The sequence below is a fragment of the Nerophis lumbriciformis genome, linkage group LG06, assembly GCF_033978685.3.
Source record: "Nerophis lumbriciformis linkage group LG06, RoL_Nlum_v2.1, whole genome shotgun sequence".
Lineage (NCBI taxonomy): Eukaryota > Metazoa > Chordata > Actinopteri > Syngnathiformes > Syngnathidae > Nerophis > Nerophis lumbriciformis.
The window spans coordinates 29,857,889-29,879,271 of record NC_084553.2 but is presented as its reverse complement, the minus strand read 5'-3'; the positions used below and the strand labels follow the sequence as shown (position 1 = coordinate 29,879,271).

At 38.6% G+C, this 21,383-nt stretch overlaps 2 protein-coding genes across 5 annotated transcripts in view; one reads left to right on the top strand and one right to left on the bottom strand.

Moving 5' to 3' along the window:
- znf821 (zinc finger protein 821) overlaps window positions 1-13,889 on the bottom strand; it is a 42,012-nt gene extending 28,123 nt beyond the window's left edge. Inside the window, exon 1 of one of the 2 annotated variants that reach the window (XM_061964062.1) lies at window positions 13,760-13,889. In XM_061964062.1, the coding sequence (XP_061820046.1) occupies window positions 13,760-13,763 (4 nt within the window). In that variant the 5' untranslated portion in view covers window positions 13,764-13,889. Of the gene's footprint in view, window positions 1-9,571; window positions 9,807-13,759 lie in introns of those variants that run through there. The other variant, XM_061964061.1, reaches the window with a different exon arrangement.
- ap1g1 (adaptor related protein complex 1 subunit gamma 1) overlaps window positions 13,814-21,383 on the top strand; it is a 53,725-nt gene continuing 46,155 nt past the window's right edge. The window contains exon 1 of one of the 3 annotated variants that reach the window (XM_061964056.1): window positions 13,814-14,030. Coding sequence is in view for 1 of the 3 variants with exons in the window: in XM_061964055.2 (XP_061820039.1) it covers window positions 14,576-14,635 (60 nt within the window). In the remaining 2 variants the exon portion in view is untranslated. Of the gene's footprint in view, window positions 14,031-14,059; window positions 14,114-14,437; window positions 14,636-21,383 lie in introns of those variants that run through there. The other 2 variants (XM_061964057.1, XM_061964055.2) reach the window with 2 other exon arrangements.

Sequence of the window (21,383 nt, the reverse complement as noted above, 5' to 3'; positions counted from 1 at the left end):
GCCAGTTGTGTGAAAAGCTAATTAGGTTGGAGTGCACAAATTCACCGTGAAGAGGTTTGTGTACGCTTAGTTATTCGCCTTTAATATACCTGCTTCTTTCTATTTCATCTAATTCGTATTTTGTTCGGGAGTCCAAATTAAGCTGGCATTTTATATTTTCTTAACTACCGTTTCTTTTCGTCTACCATCGATGTACTTCAAAATATTATGTTCTTTTAATTTGCAAAAGAGAAAAAACAAAACAAAAAAAGACAGTTGAAAATGACAGAGAGCAAGTATGCACAGCTGCATGGTTGCCATAGATCAGGGGGGTCAAACTCAAATACAGAGTGGGCCAAAATTTAAAACTGAACAAAGCCGCGGGCCAAGATTGAACAAATTAACCTTTTAATAGGGACCCAAACAAGTTTTGCATTGAAGATTGAACAAGCAAGGCTTATATAACTTTATAGTGACATGCAAAATCGAGTTTCAAATGATAATAATAATAATTAAAAAATATCAATGGCATATAAATAAAAATGTAATGCCTCTTTTCTATTTGCGGCCTTCTGGGGTAAATATCAACATTAACTTTTTCCACAGGTTAATAAATTAGAAAAGAAAATAACAATGAATAAACCAACCATTCAGGACTTTAAACTGCTCAGTTTGCAACACACTGATCTAATCTGATGTGCCCAAGTCAGACACATGCCATCTTTTCTTGGATGCTAGTTCATTAATGTCGGGGCTCAGGCTTTGAGCTGAGGCAACCTTCATTATCGATCGAAGGTGTTCATCAGTCATTATATCTCAGTCATTATATCTCGTAGTCCACCCGGACCACAGTCTTGGGGGCATGCCTTAAAAGCACTGCGTTTAACGTCCTCTGTGAGGTGTCGTCACGTCCGCTTTTCATCCATTCTAACAACGTGTTGGCCCAGTCACATAATATGTGCGACTTTTGCATGCACACATACGTGAATGCAATGCATACTTGATCAACAGCGATGCAGATTACACTGAGGGTGACCGTATAAATAACTTTAACACTGTTAGAAATATGCGCCACACTGTCAATCCACACTAAACAAGAATGACAAACACATTTCGGGAGAACATCCGCACCGTAACACAACAGAACAAATACCCAGAATCCCATGCAGCCCTAACTCTTCCGGGCTGCAATATACACCCCCGTGCGTCGGTTGAGGTGGGCAGGGTTTGGTGGGAGCGGGAGTGTATATTGCAGCCCGGAAGAGTTAGGGCTGCATGGGATTCTGGGTATTTGTTCTGTTGTGTTTATGTTGTGTTACAGTGCCGATGTTCTCCCGAAATGTGTTTGTCATTCTTGTTTGGTGTGGATTGACAGTGTGGCGCATATTTCTAACAGTGTTAAAGTTATTTATACGGTCACCCTCAGTGTAATCTGTATCGCTGTTGATCAAGTATGCGTTGCATTCACGTGTGTGTGTGCGTGCAGAAGTCGCACATACTATGTGACTGGGCCAGCACTCGTTGGACTGGGTGAAAAGCAGGACGTGACGATTTTCGGGAGGGGCACTGAAATTTGTGAGTCTCCCGGGAGGGTTGGCAAGTATGAGAATTAGCGCTGAATGCGGTGGTACCGCGGCACCGCCGCTGTATATAATCGGCGGGCCAGCTCTAGTGTTAATTTGATATCGCCTCAAGGGCCAAGTGGAATTACACGGCGGGCCAATTTTGGCCCGCGGGCCAGAGTTTGACTCCCATGCCATAGATGGATACAATCTCCAGTGTGCGCTGTATATAGTTCACATACATACATACTTTGTACACAGTTTTTTATTTTGCTTCCATTTGTTACACTTTCAACAGTCAACCCATGTAGAAATACATACAAAAAAGGAATTTAAAACTTTAGTGATGTATTTTGCAGTGGCTATCTCCATACAGTTTATGGTAGAGTTTAACCCGATGAGCTTTGCGTGACACGCCTGACATTTTCATTCAGTTGTAGTCCAAAGTTGTAGTCAATAAGTTCCTTATTTTTCTCTATACTCTTCTTGTGGGGCAAAGTGCAGACTGGCTTGTACATGCACATGCATGGTAAAATACTCCACTGTTGCCATTTATAACAAAAAGTAATGTATAGTTATAACATATATGTCAGTACTCGATATGGAAGCACTAAAAACAACAACATGGCTGATGTAGTGGAGACACAGTCGAAGCGGGCTTGGCTTGGAAGAGGACTTTCGCTTGTAAATAAGACCCGCCAACAAAACGGCACATTGTGAAGAGACAGTCAGAAAGCGGCTTGAAGATGGTCTGTATAACATAATCTATACAGTATTTTGACCAAAGCCCCACCATTACATGTTATGGATGTGTTTTAAAAGTAGGAAAAAAACAGAATATGACCCCTTTAAGTGGCTGCAATCAATTATGTTACAAAAAAGACTTTCAGAAAGCAACTATTGAGCATCAATTGAGGTTCTTGATTTCCATAGCAACAAAAGAATCAGCCTTTCGCGCCTTAGTTACCATAGGAAGTCATTAATTTTTCAACACTTCTGCATGCACCAACAGTCCCCTGAAACAAGTGCATGCGTGCAGGCCTCTCCTCTGAGAGCACTTTGCCATTTGATTAAAGAAGGAGTAAAAGAAACTATGAATGCTGGCAGGCAATTGAAGTAGAAAAGGTTAGCAAACCAAAACACACACAGTCTCTAATAGTCAATCATATACAAATCTATATTAAGCAAAACAATGCAGTGCACTGGGGGACACACACTGAATGAAATGCCAGCCAAGCCTGCTGACATACGTGCACACTTCATTTGCATCCCAACCCCCTACACTGTTTCACACCAACATCCAGCCAAGATACATGCTGCAGTCCCCAGGGGTAAGTAGGTTGCACTCTTTTCCTGCAGGAGCTCTGTCTCAGCACCACCCACACACATCGAACAGCCTAGCTCGCCCTTGTACACTGCTCCCAACACTTTCACGACCGAGCTGCCCGTATGCACGGCAGCTTCTCTTCGCGCACTTGACGCTGCAAAACTGCACTTTAAATAAATAAATAAATGGGTTGTACTTGTATAGCGCTTTTCTACCTTCAAGGTACTCAAAGCGCTTTGACACTACTTCCACATTTACCCATTTACCCATTCACACACACATTCACACACTGATGGAGGGAGCTGCCATGCAAGGCGCTAACCAGCACCCATCAGGAGCAAGGGTGAAGTGTCTTGCTCAGGACACAACGGACATGATGAGGTTGGTACTAGGTGGGGATTGAACCAGGGACCCTCGGGTCGCGCACGGCCATTCTTCCACTGCGCCACGCCGTCCCGTTTCTTTACTTTGCATCCTGGGAGAGGCGTGCCGCGTACCATGACATGGCATTCATACCTCACATTTTGAAACTTCATGATAAGAACCTAATCCTTGCAAGATGGGAAATACTGTAAATCCTGACGCTGCTAACCGGAGTGACTAGTCAGGTGCAATTACAGCAAATCCTGAGTAGAAACATCTCAAAAGAGGTCTGCCATTTCAACCATGTGGCGACAAGCCAAAAGGAGCTGACATGTGAACCCAGTTTGTGCACTTTTCCCATAGAAATCAGTTTGTTTGCACTGGCAAAGTGTGTCTGAGTGCTGAACTATGAACTAGCACAACAAGCAGGCTTCTCACAGTCTCATGATTGATGTGTGAGAGATACCCATCCCCCCGCCGTTAGGCTGTGTCTGTACATCTGTCTATCCCCCCTGTCCCCCACCCTCATGCCATCCGTCTCTGCCACTGTCATGTTATCTGCGAGTGTCTGTGTGTCTGTAGGCAGGAGGTGACGCAGTGTCTGACTGAAGCCAGACAAAGAGACAAACTCATCAGCCAACAGAAAAGCCCGAGATGATGGGGGGGGGGGAGGTGGCGACGGGCGTGCAAAACAAAACTCGACAAAAGATAGAATACCGAACTCTATTTGAGCACCAGGCAATGAGGGTAGGGCTGTGCTGTTCAATTCAAAGCAGCCCTCAAGCATGCCATCATTCTTATTCTGATCACCATCCATCCCCTTTAAAACACACACGTCCACATTCAATACAAAACACTCTAGTGACCTGCAGGAAAAGCTCCCCATGTGTCTTGTTGCCCATCCCACAAGGATGCTAGGCTCACACTCACAGCTAAACATACAGCAACATGTCTTTTCCAATTAACCCACACATTCTCACTTCCTGAGTCTCAAACTTTTTTTTAACAGGGTGTATTGAGAAAGATTTTAGTACGCAGAGACCATTTTGATATTACCTTTGTTTGCTCAACTTCCAAAAACTAATTCAATACAGGTCAAAATATGAAAATTAACAGCTGTAAACAGTATTGTCATTATTCTCACTTATTACCATACCTAACAATGATTCTGTCAGCTTTACTCAAAACCAAAGTAATAAATAAGTTATGTATTCATTATTCAATAAGCTACCCACCGACTCTAGTAACTTTACTGTTGAGACATAATTATTGTTTTTCTTTTACTATATAAAAATGGTAAATATTGAACACAGGAAGTGAACAAACTCAAATCAGTAACTGCTTTGGCGGAGACCAGGGCTAAGATTAAATACGCTTTGCATCTTCCTTCTCCTTTTCAGACATGATGAATTGTGTACCTGTGATGTAATTTAATGTAACCTTGTAATGCCTGTTCAAAATTTACCATTACCACGTTTTCCTAAAATTGTGCGATTTTTTGTGACCTTTTATGTTTTTTTTCTATTTCGGTGTGTCATGTTAGAATATTGTAGCAAATACACAGTAGATCGGGAATTCATGTGGCCCCATTTGTCAGGGTTCACCTGACACATGAAACGTGACGAATTGGGGGTGCACTATCCACTTTAGCCGCCAGATGGCAGTAGAGTGTTGAATATCTTAAAATGTGTTTTGTGGCAATTCTAACTTTGACTACAGCGTCAGTTGCTTTGTAGGGTGGCCCTTTCCACCATTTTCAGCAGACAGCATTGCAAAATTATTAGACTAAGACAACTGGATTGTGCGATTGAAAACCAACACTCTTGAGTGGGTGTGTGTCGCTGCAGGGGACACTTCCTATCGTGCATAAGCCAGGCTCAACCCGCGGGCTGTAACCCAGGAAGCAGGTCCCGTTAATAAAAACAAAGGCAACAATTGGAATAAAGAGGACACTGTTTATTTGCTTCACAAATTAAAAGAACATATTGTTTTGAATTACATCAAGGGGTGAAAAAAAGAAACCAAGATTTATTTAAAAAGGTAGCAAAGTGAGAGTGAGACGTAAGATAGCAGGAATATTACAAGGTAAAGAAGAAAGCGTACACAAACCTTTTCACGCTGCATATGTGTACTCCTAAACAGTTAGCAATAACTCTGTATTCTGCACAACTGGGAAGCTTGTACACAACAAATAGCAAGTTTGAAGTCAGCAACCTCTATCTGAAGCAGGCACAAACAGTCTTTTCCTCCTAACGTAAAACTCCTTCTATCAATCCGCAGAGCTTATTGAAAAAACTTCGAGACATTTCAAAGTTTTCTTTCCATTCTCCATCAAAAAATGCTTTCAAAACAACTCTCTGAGTCTCTCCTACCAGTCTTTGCTTCGGACCCGCGTCCTCCAATCCAGCAACTCCGAGACCTTCTTGGTAGTAGTGTCATGTTCATAGCGCATTCTAAGATCATTTCTAGATGCAGTTTGCTATCTAACATCAGCATAGCCATGTGCCAATATTACAGCGGACATCAAGCACAACATAAACTAGGCTGTAGCAGTTAAGATGTCTTGTTTTGGTGTGACGTCATAGGTCAACCGGAAAAGCAAAACATTTATCGGTGCTAAAAGGAAATAAGCGCACCCCAGTGTACGGGAGGCACACGGCGTATGATTAGAGACATTAGAGAGAGTGCATGGCCACTGGCACTTCACATGTAGGTGTGAAAATACAGAAAACCGAACTATTTGAGAAATCAGACTAATTTAGTGCATTGAAACGTAGTGATTGTGTTCTTTTGTATTAGTGTGTCTGCCTGTCTGCTCTGTCAGTTTCAACCAAGCAGCCCAATTTTGGTATTGTGCACCAAGATGACTGACCCATATTATTACCAAGCACAGTCATAGACCATACGGATGGAGCAATAAACAAACTGCAGTGAGCCTACGGTAATATCATCTAGAAGCTTGGCATGAATCACATTCCTAAATGCTCGACTGTAAAATGTCCCAAAATATCCAAGCTGTGCCATCTGTACAACTATTCTCTCAATTATGTGGAATTAATCACATTTTAAAGCAATAGAGACAAATGGAGTGCATTACTTGTTTGGAACCAGCAGAGGCGTGATTGATTTAGTCTGGGCTAATCTGTGGTCTAAAGCAGTGGTCCCCAACCACTGGTCCGCGGACCGGTACCGGTACACGTAGAAAGCTGGTCCGTGAAAATAATGCATACATTAAACCGGTCCCTGGTGGAAAAAAGGTTGGGGAACCCTTGCATTAAATGGATCAGCTGGATATGATATGACAATAGGAGGAGGAGGTCAAGTTAATTTTATTTATTTTTTTTACATCATGTCAGATTGCAACAGAATTTGTTAAGGAATACCTTTCATATACAGTAGCAAATCAATTTAATTGGTAATGTGACAGAGGTCTTAACTCAAAACATGGAATCAAATCAACGTCTCCCACTGAAATTAATTTAAATCAATTGGTGCTTTGCTTCCCCCAAAACAGCCTGACTTTTTTCAAACAAAAAAACTTTTAGATGATAAATAGTGTAAAATAACAATACAATAGAATGAACGACAAATCTTTTTTTAATGACGGAAAGGAATAATAATAATGTACAGAATATACCTTGGCGAGTGAACTTCTACGTTCTTTCTTCCCATGGAAAACAAAGTTTTGTCCATCTTTAGCTATAAGCTAACACTAATGTTAGAATATTGTAGCAAATATACATCAGATAAACTCTATATAGTTTCAAACTGAAACAGCATTAAGCTGGTCACGGGCTTTCTTAAATCTTTCAGAAAGACGTGTCCTCTAACTGTACAGTCGAAGAATGCGGGTAGAGTCTAAGATTAGGGAGTATGATCAGATGTTTTGGTGAGATCTTATAGGGTTTACTGTGACATTTGCTCTGCCAACTAATGGCAAGGATGCTTGCAACTCAAAGTTTTGCTCGCATCTTAAAGCATAATAGTTAGCTGAGAGACATCTCTCATCTCAAAACACTCTTAAGTTGGGGCACTTTTAAGTTTAGGTACCACTGTATCAGACTGTACAAAGCTCCACTATGACTCCTGTTCCTGTTCTCAGTTACACACCACCGTGGTCCAAACACAAACCAGACGAGGCTTTGGCCTTTGAACTACACTAAAGAACAGTACACACTTAACTGTACCACTTAGTAGAAAGGTGGCTATTCTCGCCACCAAAATGGGACCATTCATCTTATTCCATCTACCCATTTCCTATAGAGTTTGCCCTCATTATGGTCAGTCAATATAATGCCCTAGGAGCAGATTTTATTCATAGTGCTTCTTCTTGAATCTGATGCATCAGCACAAATGTGATAATAACACACAGTACTTGTGCCCTAATCACTGCCGTGAGCTTCACCTAAGGAAATACTGTTGTAATTAAACCTTGAGATTAAAAATGTACACTGATTAATATGAATCTACTCTACAAGTATCATGTGCCAGTGTACAACCGTCTAAAAGACATAGACACAAGACAGCTAGCCTATTTCATTAAGACAAATGTTATTACTGCTGTCAAGTTGTCTATAGTTTCATCACTTTTTTTCAAGGCTATTGTATGTATTACTTTTTAATTTAACCTTTTAAAGCATATTCTACATGTCTTTGGCCTAAATTAAGTGTTAAAATTATGTATTACAGTGCAGGATTTGTCTTATTTTCTATTATGTTTTGGCGATCGATAAAGATATTCAACAAGCCGGACTTCCGTTTCCGGGTTAAAAGTAAACCATACTTACAACAACGTGCGGCTAATGTTGGCGCTATCTTCACCACGACCATCTCAAATTGACCAACTTTGGAAGAACAAGTTTTTGATGGATCTCATCTTCAACTCCTGCCTCATCAATAACACATCTCCACACCAGTGAGACTTTGACGAGAGTTATCTCAAAAGACAATAGCGGGACGTAGCATTGGACATTCGGCGCAGCACTTCAAGATAACTGAGACTTCTATCTGCTATCAACAGCTGTCTGGGCAAAATGCAGGTGACATTTCTTGATTCAAGAGGCACTCCATCTTCAACATCAATAATACAGCTTTGGCGTGAGCAATGCGGAATGTCAACGCAGGAGACGCATTGCTAACAAGAAGGAATGCTAAGAACACAGGTAATGATCGTAGCTGCGACTGTTGACCAAGTTTTTGCAGAACAACTTAAGACCGTGGTTTCAGAACATAGAAGCCCAGTTCTAACTTAGAGTAATTACCCAGGATGTGAAAAAGTATTTCCAAGTCATAGCTCTGTTGTAGTGGCCGGGTGATGGCCATAGCAATGATGCTTGTAGGATCCTCCTGGTGACCGCTGAGTGTTGTAATTTACAGTAGAACACACTCAAGGCTACTATAATGGGTGAAACGAGTGTAAAGGTGACTATATGGGTGTTATTTCATATTTATAGAGCTCTAATTATGATAAAAAACTTGTTTAGAAGGTTGTAAACATGTTTTATGCTCTAACTATGAAAGCATTCGATGTATTAATAATAATCCTACTTTGCGGAAATTAATTTATTGGGTTCATGTCCAGCTCCAGTACCAATTAACCGCAATAAACGAGACACGACTGTATAAATACTAATACTAGCTATTTGTGGTTAAATAATGGTTCTGAATTAGATCTGTGCCTGGCAAAATGGCAAATTTATAAACTATTTTAAATTTGAATCACGTTGGTTGTAAGAGGATAAGAGTAGAAGCGTCTCTTTGAACACTACAGCTAAAAAACTAAACATGTATACATTACATGCATACATTTTCTAGCCTGTTTAGTTTCATTGAAGGGCTGTGGACTTAAAAAATAGGGGAAAATGCACAATATAAAGACAAAAAGCTGATATGATTATACAAATAACTAATTAGCTTACATATAGTGTATAACTGTATTTTTTGCTATTGTAAACGATTAGAAATTATAAGAACATAAAACTTTACCTTTAAATGTATATATACTATGTACAGTTTATCACCTCTTAACAAGCCGTCTAACCAAATAAAAAATAAATAAATATCAAATTGGCCCCACACCCTTTGATTTTTCATTATGTGGGCCTTGTGGAAAGTTTGCACACCTGAATCATAAATTTCAGGGCAACTCCTAAACACAAAATACAACATTAGATATGAAATAGAATGCAATGTCACAGCTGCTTTCATGGGGCTCCATCCATACGTCGAACAAGCTAAACACATATTGCAGAACAATAATTGAAAGACCTTTGCAACATTCGTTTTCAAATCATTTCAAAACAAACGTGGTGCAGCCGCAGACAATACCTCAAATACCTACAGTCAACTTTGAAGGGGTTGGTCTGTTTCCGTCTGGACATATTACGGTGCACTCCCGGGGAAAGAAAAACAAATGGAATCCCCTCCGAACCCTCAGGACGGTTACCCCTACATCGGTCCAGATGGATGACGAAATAATTAATGTAGTCGATTGAAAGGAGGCAAACAAAACAAAAACACGCATTTACAAAAGCGTCACATTGTTGCGGTGGTTTAAAAAACAACAACAGTCAATCCAATGGAAGGTTGTTTTTAAAGGCCCACTGAGCGCTACGGACCGGCCACGAGCAGCTCCGACGTACAGCCGCTGCCGGGCGCGCGCTCACTGCAGCCAGCAACGCACAGCTCAGCTGATCTGTCACGTAAAGCCCGCCGCTTTGCATTGTGGGACACCTCGCCAGTGCGGAAGTGCTCATCGTGCTTCACGCCTAATGTGCTAGAAATGCGAGTCATATCTTGATGGCTTCATCGTCATGCTACAAAACTGAATGTCCAAACGTTTTCCATTTGAAAAATGAAAGCGTTCGGGGGCCTTTTTGATAGTTTTCATTTTGAAAAACAAATACAAAAGAGTACTTATATATTTTATTACCTTTAAGAGTTCCCCTCAAGTTTGGTCCCTTGTCATAAAAATGTTAAAAAATAAATAATATATATATATATATTTTTTTTATATATATATCATTCAACCCTAAACTGTCTAGATCAACTTCAGGTCTATTTTTCGATATAAAGTAAAAACAATGTTTTTTTTTAATGTTTTATACCCTTTTTTCAAACCCCTGTTTTTAAGAAATAAAATAAAACATACAAACAAGCAATATAACCCCACCCCAACCCCGCCTCCCACTACCCCCAAAAAGTGTCTAAGTGGAATCTATATGGAATATCTTAGGGAGCTAACCTCTCCAAGGTTTCTCATGGTTTTTCACATTGATGTCCCACTGGGGTGAGTTTTTCCTTGCCCTTATGTGGGCTGAGGGCTCTGTACCGAGGATGTCGTTGTGGCTTGTGCAGCCCTTTGAGACACTTGTGATTTAGGGCTATATAAATAAACATTGATTGAAACATTGAATATTTCATGTAAAGTATATAGGTCAATAATTAATAACAACATTAATTATTAATTATTAATTATTATTTTTGGAGCCATGGCAGTTTAATTATTGGGTATCCAAAATGGTCTCACACAAAAAAAGTGTTAAAAATAACTAATACACTTTTTTTGTTTTGTTTGTTTCACTTAAGTCTCCAGATCAACTTTAGATCTATTTGTTTGTGTTATGCTCCTTGTGTAAAATAAATCTTAGTTTTTTTATATGGCAAACACACAAAATATGAAATATTTTTCTCAAAAAATATTTCAAAGTGGAATTTTTGATGTGACGTACTTGGAGCCTTGAATAGATCAATAATTCCCAACATTGTTTTAAATTCATAATTTTTTGAGCAATGACAGTTTTAAAGAACAAAAAAAAGCTTGCATGGCTGCTTTGAGTTATTAGTCAAAATTGCAACTTTTCCTTGTTACATTTCACCTTTCCCCATGAATGCCGACTTATACTACTTAATAAAGTAGTACCGGTACATTGGTAATTGTCTAGATATTTCATGAAAATAGATAGTGTAGACCAGAGGTGTTCAAAGTACAATTTCAGCCCACATATTGTTTTTATTAGTCTGCAGCATATTCTAAAAACAATGACAATAAATGTATTAATAATGAGAAATATTATCTGATATAAGATTAATTTGGTTCGTCACCTTAACACAACGCTAAGATCCTGATGTTTTGTTCAGATAGCTTTGTTTATACTAGTGTTTTTAGCATCTTTAATGCACACAATGTAATAAAGGTCTATGAAGGATGAAGACAACTGTGTAAGTGTCACAACTGGTGATAAAAATATACAACATGCACATCAATTATGTGCAACACAGCCTTGTGTTCACAGGAGTTTTTATATCATGATTATTGTGGAGACATAAAGGGGTAATTACAAAAGTAATTACAAAGTAATTATAAAGTAATTACAAAAGCACACTTTTTTAATCATCATATATAATGCTAGTGTTAGAGAACACACAAACTCTTTAATCATTGAATTGTAAATTTTGAAATGTACCAAAGGTATCTGGTACCTTTTTAAACAGCACAAATAATGCACAAAGCAAACAACAACCTCCTCCTCAATAATGACAACGATCCTTCGCAACAAGAGAGGGAAGAACTACGACCTTTTTGTTTTTAATTTCAAACACACACAACACAACACATGTTTTAGCATATCAATATGTGGAGTAAAATTATGAAATAGATTGAGCAAGGAATTCAAACAATGCAATACTAATATGAGCCAGTTCAAGAAACGGTACAATCCGTACAAGGAATGTGGAGCTTTATTTTTTTCTCCTCTATTCTGTTTATGGGGGGGTGATCAAGGGTGATGGGTCAAATGCAGAGAATAATTTCGCCACACCTAGTGTGTGTGTGACAATCATTGGTACTTTAACTTTAACTTTAACTTTATGTACATAATAAACATGTATACAGTGCATACACATGTAAATAGGATACTTTTTAGTGTGTTATGTATATTGTTTTACTCATCCATACATAAGTTTTAGTCATTTGTTTCACATTTATCATATCTTGTATGCAAAGAAAAGTGAATCTTATAGTTCTTAATCAACATTTTTTTCTTGATACCTTTTCACAGAGTTGGGAAGTGAACCACATTTACTTGCGTTACTGCAATTTAGTATTTCCTTGTGTATTTGTATGTTTTAAAGTCATTTTAAACTCTGTACATTTAATGAAGTGTTTTTTCTTGAAAGTAGTGTACTTGTGTACTAATAAAAAGGGACAAAAATGCACTTGGCCGATACATTTTGCCGGGAGTGAAGTGAAGTGAATTATATTTTATATAGCGCTTTTCTCTAGTGACTCAAAGCGCTTTACATAGTCAAACCCAATATCTAAGTTACATTTAAACCAGTGTGGGTGGCACTGGGAGCAGGTGGGTAAAGTGTCTTGCCCAAGGACACAACGGCAGTGACTAGGATGGCGGAAGCGGGGATCGAACCTGCAACACTCAAGTTGCTGGCACGGCCGCTCTACCAACTGAGCTATACCGATAATGGCTTATTTCATTTGTGCACTGATTCATAAAGGCAGTTTTATCAATATAGTGCATTTCATACACAAGGTAGTTCATTATTAAAGAGCACCTGGTTTAAACTCCCACAGAAAGTCATTTTTACTCTCATCACATTTATTTTATTTGAGTACAGTATTTTGGTATTCTAATTTGTCAAGATTTTGTCAGTCCTATCATGCTTCTGTAACGTTTACATTTCCCTGGAGAAAGATCGATAACGTCTCATCTTTTATCTTATTTATTGTCATTATTAATATACATGCTGAATCACTACATAGATACATTAGGTTGGATTTGGAAATCCCTTCATCAAGTTTATGTATTTGCTGTACACCTATTTAATAAGGAATATATTTTCATCAATGTATCTACAGATACCTATCTCAGCTGCATTCAGGCGGAAGGCGGGGTACACCCTGGACAAGTCTCCACCTCATCACAGGGCCAACACAGATAGACAGACAACATTCACACACTAAGGCCAATTTTAGTGTTGCCAATCAACCACTCCAGGCTCCAGTGACCCCCCGCGACCCCGAAAGGGACAAGCGGTAGAAATGGATGGATGGCTGGATGGATCTACAGATGCACTGTGTATGACATTAAGTGAGTACGACACCACAACCTGCCACTAGATGGCGACGTAAAGTTGGACACAGCAAAATGTCATAACATTACATGAAGTCGTCATCACTGAACGCCACGAGTAAAAAGGGCCACATCACCCAGACTAACTACAAAACTGATATTCATCCGCTGGTCTTAACAGAAAGTAAATCCATATCAACAACATGATATCATCGAATATGGCGTTTCACTTTCGACTGAAGAACGACATGCACATCCACTACACAGCAAATCCTTAATGAACGTTCTTTGGGGTGAATTAATTTTTAATGGCAACGAATCGGCGTTAGCGAGTCGGCTAACAAGCTAGCCCTTTATAATAGCGATGGATAGGCTTACATCATGCTCATTATAAACACTGCAAACATAGTGACATCATAGGAATGCAAGCAAGGCTTTACCCATGTTATCCAGCGATCATCTGTGTATCAGGTTTGAGGCTTGGGCAAAAAAAGAGTAGAGTTTAATCAAGTCCTCCGTTAAATGCTAACGCTACTGTACGCTGCTGAACTTCAGCAGTCAGTGGCATCACTTTGGGACATGTCAGTGTAACCCTCCGCCTGCGGTAGATGTGCTAAGGCTGGAGTAGCCACCATTTTGCATGTCGAGTGTGTTCCTCCCTCCATTGCTAATAGAGACGATTCCACCTACTTTCAGGCATCACTGCGGCTGGTAAGTTATATCGTGGGTCAACTCATATCATAACACATACGGGGATTGGTATTTTAGGAACACGAAGCCATTCGGCGGTACTGGTAAGTGCGAGTGTGTCGCTGCATAGGAAGTGGCGGTGCTGAGTTGCACCGGGGTTGTGGCTGTCACAAGCTAACTTAGCATCTATGTTTAGCTTAGCATGTTAGCCTAGCTAACTACCTGCGCGGTTAGGTGCATACAAGCGTTTATACTATGCGACTCTCAAGCCTCGTCGTCGTGACAACACTTTTAATCAAATCCACATCCCCCCAGCTAACGTAATCACCGGTCCCCTTATAACCGGCACATAGTAGTGGAACGTTAACGAGAAATAGACGAGGGAGCAGGTAGCAAGCTAACGCCTTGCTTGATAATCCAAATGGTCCAAGAAGGCCTAAAACGGCATCATATCCTGGGTAGTCGGTGAGCAGGTTCAGCCTGGTGTCATCTCTGGACCATAATGACACGTCATTTTCAATTCGACACCGTTTTTAATCATTGTAGGAGAGAACCTTCTTAACGTAATGAGTCAAGGTGAAGTCAACTCAGTCCACCAGTGGCAACTTTCAGCTGTAACACTCAAGGTAATGTTCCCCATGTGTTAACCAGTATGTTACTAGACGTGTAGGTGTCATTTGCTTCAATTATTACCTTTCCCTAACATTTTGGAAAATGTGCAAAGCAATGTTGCAGTTTTTGCTAACCAATTCAAGCTCCGTATGAACGACTATTTACCTTACAGCTTCTGAAGTTACCTGATTAAAGTTCAACAATGTGTTGTTGATCATAGATGAAGACTTGTTGTCACTGAGTCATTTATGGGTTGATTTAAAGATGTTAATAAGGAAGCAAATACAGTTTCAATACAGAGTTTTATGAGTTTGCCTTTTAAACAGCACCACAATTAATTAGTCGAGCAATTTAAGTGTACACTTACAGGTAGAGCTGGGCGGTATGGCTGAGAACTGTATCTCAATATACGTTTTTTTTATATGTAACAAGATCGATAAATTGATATTTTTTATGACCTATGAAAAATATGGACCAGGAGAAAAATATATAATGTTGTCTGTCTATCTGTGTTGGCCCTGTGATGAGGGGGCGACTTGTCCAGGGTGCACCCCGCCTTCCGCCCGAATGCAGCTGAGATAGGCTCCAGCACACCCCGCGACCCCGAAAGAGATAAGCGGCAGAAAATGAATGGATCGATAACATTTTAATTTCAAATGTGACCCTCCTTTGATTATAATCCCCTCCGCTATCAAGGCAGAATGGAAAGGAAACGCTAAGACAACCTTGGAAAATGATTTGTATTAACGATTCAATTCGATATTTGTGGTTGTCGATACGATTCAGGGACGATCAAATTTTTTTTAGAGCGATACAATCTGAAACAATTCAGTGAGTTGAAATTGATTCAGTGACTTTTTAGCAAAAACATTCAACCAGTGTGACTGTGAAATAAATACTGGATACTGGACATTGCAGGTGAATTTTTTTCTATTATTGTTATTTCTTGTGAGGGAATTAGATCTAAATGAAGTATGGATACAAACAAGCAAGTAAACAACAATTAATGACCAATACATTCACATCTTATTTGAATAAAGTACAACCACCACTTTAGGTTGAATTAACAAGAGGAAACCTTTTCTGTTCCTATTGTCAATATTCAGTACATTTTCAATAAAAGTAGAGTAACCAATATTTTAACAGTAGATTTAACTGCTAAGTAACGTTCCCCAACTCGGCCACACAGTATCGGTTCTACGGCCTGGCGTCGCAGATGACAGTGTCTCAGGTGTGCGGAAGCATGTCTGCCCTCTCATCTCCGTTGATGGTGTTTGTCCCTGTCTTCCTAATTTGCGTTGACGTAATTTGCTCTGCTGTCACTTCCGTTGTGTCAGTCGCGTCTTTTATGGTTTGAAGTTGATTTGCGGCTTTATATTATTGTGTTGTTGTTTCTTTGTTGTGACCTTTTGCAATCGTGCTGTTGCTGAAAGTTTTTGTTTTGTAATTTATGATATTGTCTTGTGGGGTTTGTTATGACCTTTATCAACCACCGTAGGTAGCCGCCATTTCTTTTATATGATGCCACAGATGGGCAAATAGACTTAACGTTTAACGTCTTTATCATTAAAAGTGCTAAACTTCATATAAAGTCGATATATTGATCAATCGTTACACCCCTAGAAAACACTCAATGTAAACAAAATGTTTAAATCACAAACACTTACACCTCGTTATTACATTAAGGTACAAAAATAAGGAATATGTAAGAAATGCGTTATAATGTAACAAAATAGTGCAAAGTGTGAAAATGTAAACATAGAAACATGAGAAGGACTAAGGTCTGTTTGGAAACAATCCAAAAAAAACCTGCCACACTGTGGAGGTGATTTTTTCTGTTTTATCCACAATTTCTTCGCTCTCTGCAGCACTCATTTTTAGTTTCTCTTCTCACTCCATGCAGATAATCAACGATAGCGCTACAGCAAGATGGCTCAAAAAACTTGCTAGTTGATGCTATTAGGTGATTGGCTGTTTAGCGTGTCCCTCCCATTGCTCACTGATCACTTCCTGTTTTGCTATGGTGACCAGATCGTGAGTACCTTTGTTCATGCAACAAACCATGTTTAATTTTTTCTGGTTTCTTCCGACCAAAAGAACATGTCTATATCAAACCTTTTAATTTTTGTTGATATTGATTACGTGTCTTAACGCGGTTTATATTGATATCGTTTTATCGGCCCAGCCCAATTATACACTATGAGAAGCATTCCACAGGCTGGGCGATATTTCAACTATAGTCATATGCGGGTACTTACTGGATTTAACAATACCTCACAGTAATAATAATCCGCAGAGAAGGATAGTGAGAGGAAACTGCTTTCTTGTAGAACACAATTTAGAGTTATAAACACAAACTTGTAGTGGGGATGCACTATGTATTTGAAGCCTATGCCGATACCTAATAACATATTTTCATTCATTTTTTTATATCTAGATTTAATTGAACTTTGTGCACACATGGTAAGAAAGACTCAAAGGTGGATACGACAAACTGTACAATGTAGTGCTGTGCGATACTGCGATGGAAATCATAGGCCTGCTATTATTTTTATGAGACCAAATTAACCATTGGTTTAATGATAATAATGCATGTATATCATTTCAAATGCGTTAAACTTGTATTTCTCGTGTATTTTAACATTGTAATTGAAACGAAAAGCTTTATAATAAGGTAAATAAACAAAACAATATAATATACTTTGTTAAGCAAAATTTGGCACTTATATAATTAAATTAATTATTAATTAATTAACAGCACGGTGGGAGAAGGGTTAGTGCGTCTGCCTCACAATATGAAGGTCCTGAGTAGTCGTGAGTTCAATCCCGGCCTCGGGATCTTTCTGTGTGGAGTTTGCATGTCCTCCCTGTGACTGCGTGGGTTCGCACCGGGTACTCCGGCTTCCTCCCACCTCCAAAGACATGCACCTGGGGATAAGTAGATTGGCAACACTAAATTGGCCCTAGTGTGTGAATGTGAGTGTGAATGTTGTCTGTCTATCTGTGTTGGCCCTGTGATGAGGTGGCGACTTGTCCAGGGTGTACCCCGCCTTCCGCCCGATTGTAGCTGAGATAGGCTCCAGCGCCCCCCGCGACCCCGAAGGGAATAAGCGGTAGAAGATGGATGGATGGATGGAAAATATCTTTAGTAGAGGATGAGGACTCAAATATACACAATTGTAACAATAAATAAAATAGCTAAATAAAGTATTGACAAACAAAATAGCACTTTAATATTGAACATGTAGGCAAAGGTAGAGTTGTACATGACTTAACTGACAATCAAGTTAGGACTTTCTTAAACAAAAGTTCAAAGTAAAAATAAAAACACTACAGTTTAAACAGATGTACTAACAGCTCATATGCAAAACAAAATTAAGTTAGGCAGATTCTGAGTGAGGAACACCGACATAGCATGACAGCACCTTTAAAAAAAAAAGAAGCTAGTTTTATCCATCCATCCATCCATTTTCTACCGCTTATTCCCTTTTGGGGTCGCGGGGGGCGCTGGAGCCTATCTCAGCTACAATCGGGCGGAAGGCGGGGTACACCCTGGACAAGTCGCCACCTCATCGCAGGGCCAACACAGATAGACAGACAACATTCACGGCAGCATGTCTTTGGCGATGTATGTCTGTGAGCGCACACTATTTTGAACTGTTTTGTTTACACTGAACTGTCACCTGGTTTCTTCACCAAACGCGTAGCAAGTGCAAAGTGAGTTTGGTCTGTCGAGTGGTTGTGTTTCAAGTGGGCGTTGTTGTAGTTGCGCAGATTCGGCAAACTGGCTTCTCGGTGTTGATAGGCTCATCTTGCATCTAGCATTACTAAACAAAGTCAAAGACACTCAATGAGAACAAGATAATTCACTACCTTCTTTCATCGGCGAAAATCGTGAGTGCTCTTGAAGCATGCACATGGCGATTTATTGATGCTGGAAAACTTACCGACTTTAATTTTCATTTATCGTCGGTTAATTGATTTATCCAATCTCAGCCCAGAACTACTAATTTGTAATGTGACAATTAAAAAAAAATATATAAATAGTATAGTTAGTTTATAGGGCTGCAACAATTAGTCGACATTGTCATCATCACGGTTATTGTGACCAAAATTACCATGGTTATCATTATTATCGCAGTATTTTTAAATGAGCTCAACATTTTCAAAAAGTATTTATACTTAAGTCTTTTAACCAAGTTTTATTTTAAAAAACACAATACATTCAAAAGTATTTCCTTTGTTGAAGAAACATTAAAAACACTGTTTCATGGACCTCAAGTAGAAATTGAATGTGCATATGAAAGCAACAAAAGCATTATAAACAAAGTAATATGGCAGAACAAAAATAACAAATAGATTAAATGTGAAAACTGTGCACTTTATAGAAATAATTTAAATAGGTTTAAAAATAAAAAAGCAATGTCAGAATATTGAAAGATGGCAACTTTTTGTCCATATAGATACAAATAAAAATAGTGTTCATGTATGACATCTAGTCTTATACATAGGGCTGCACTATTATGGCCAAAATAATTAAGATTATTTTTGTCACTATTGAAATCATGATTACTGATTGTTAGGTAAAGCAGTGTTGGGGTGAGGTGTGAATGCAATACCATCATGTAATTTGTAATGTCTAATAAAAAGGCTATAGATAAACGTTATCCATATAGCTAAAGACAAGTATTTGTTTTTTTTTGTTCATTAATAATATCAATAATAATATCAGCTTTTTCTCATTACATGATGCTTTTATCTCTATTTTTTTTTTTTAAAGTTATGTACATTTATATGTACATGTAGATGCTCTATCGGGACAGATCCATTAGGAGTTTGAGCAGACATATGTCATAGTAATTAACTATACACCATCAAATATTAACAACATGCTATGTCACATGAATGTTTTTTAAAGTAATACCTTTTTGACATGAAAAAAACACAATTAATGTAAAAAAAACAGGGTGTTTACTTTTTGATATCAATATAAACTCAAACTCAAAGCAGTTTGATAATGAAGATTAAGTCTAATAAATAAGCTGTGTTCTTCTCTAGCAACACCTATTGGTTCAGTGCAACAGTTTGACCTACAAAAATAAACAGGAGTGATACCTCTCACATCGAATACACAATTTTCACAGCCTGTGTTCATTTCGATGAGATGACAAAACATTATAGCTAGTATTTGGTATTTGAACATTAATACAGTTTGCAGTTGAAGGACGAGTGAGCATCCCAGTAAACAAACCAAAGACTTTATAAACAAGTCGTAGCAACGTTTCCAACACATCGACTGCTGCATGTTTCCTCACGTCATTAACTCTCAGTAACAGTTGATGGACGCTGTATTGAGAAAATAAAAGCAACATCAAATAGTTTTCTCCTTCGCTGTATACTTTTAGTGTGGGACAGATGCGTATGTCTCTAATATTGTCCACACTGGAAATGAAGCGAGGGAAAAAGAAGTTAAACAAAGCGCTTGACTCTGTTTAGTCTGAGGGGAAATATCTGGAGCAAAGTCTGTGTAGTTTGTTCTGTCATGATTTTCAAGCTAAACAATTTTCTTTTGAGGAAGTAAGCAGTGTTGCCTAAAATGCATTAATAAATGGCATTTTTTTCAGTAATTAAAAATTGAAAGGGTATTACTAACTGGGGTTTATCATGTAGCGGTTTACCGTTACATCCCTCAGACACATTTGTCCCACGATAAAAGTATGCAGTAGAGGAGATGTTGGTTTCATTTTCTCAACACAGCGTCCTGCTGTGACCGAGAGGATGAATGGATCTCTTATGTCCATAAGGTGCTATCTTGCACAATTTCCACATTTATTTAGTTATTTTGTTAATGCCATATTACTTTTGTTTATAATGCTTGTGTTGTTTTCATGTGCATGTTTAATTTGTACTTGAGGTACAAGTACAGTGTTCTTATCTACAGTAATGTTTCTCCAAAGAACATCATTTTGAATGTTTGTGTTTTTTTCAATAAAACTTGGTTAAAATATTTCAGTATAAGTACTTTCTGAAAATTTTGAGCACATTTAAAATTACAGCGATATTAATAACGGTGATAATTTTGGTCACAGTAACCAAGATAACAAATTTTCACATCGTGACAACCCTAGTCGTGACATCATCGCTCGTGTTTTTCTGGGCGGAAGTGGGTCACTCGCAAAAACAACGCCAGTGATAACATGTAAAGTTTGAGGATATTTCCTCTTATTCTTGGTAAAACATGAATACCTTGCTTTATTTGCAAAGTGAACTTTGTTTTTATGGCAGTACATCTGTGATACGCAAGCATTTAAAGCAGAAACGTGATGTCGGACATTTGGAGGGAGGATGCGGTCTCAACCTCGGTAAGAGCGTTAACTTCTACCTGGCTAGCTAGCTAACAAGAGTGAGACGAAGTTGTGTGAAAAATAACTATAATTTTAGCCAATGTCAGCCAGCTAAACTTTGTCTACATCAATTCAAGTACATTTTTAAGCAGCGTCAATTTGCAGTGCCAAAAAACAAAGAGACAGACAGGCACCAATGCGGAGGTATTATAAGATCAAAACATACAAACATACAATCCATCAAATAGCCAACATTTTAAGAATTAATAAAAGCTAAAATTGTACACATTGAGTCTAATAGTGTGCTTAACTGCCAGGAGTTAATAGTAAAAAAAACAGTGCCGCATTTTAAACATCACAAAATGCTTTTCTTTTTGAGGAAGTTAGATTTTGTTTTGTTTTCTTTGCTGCTATTTTA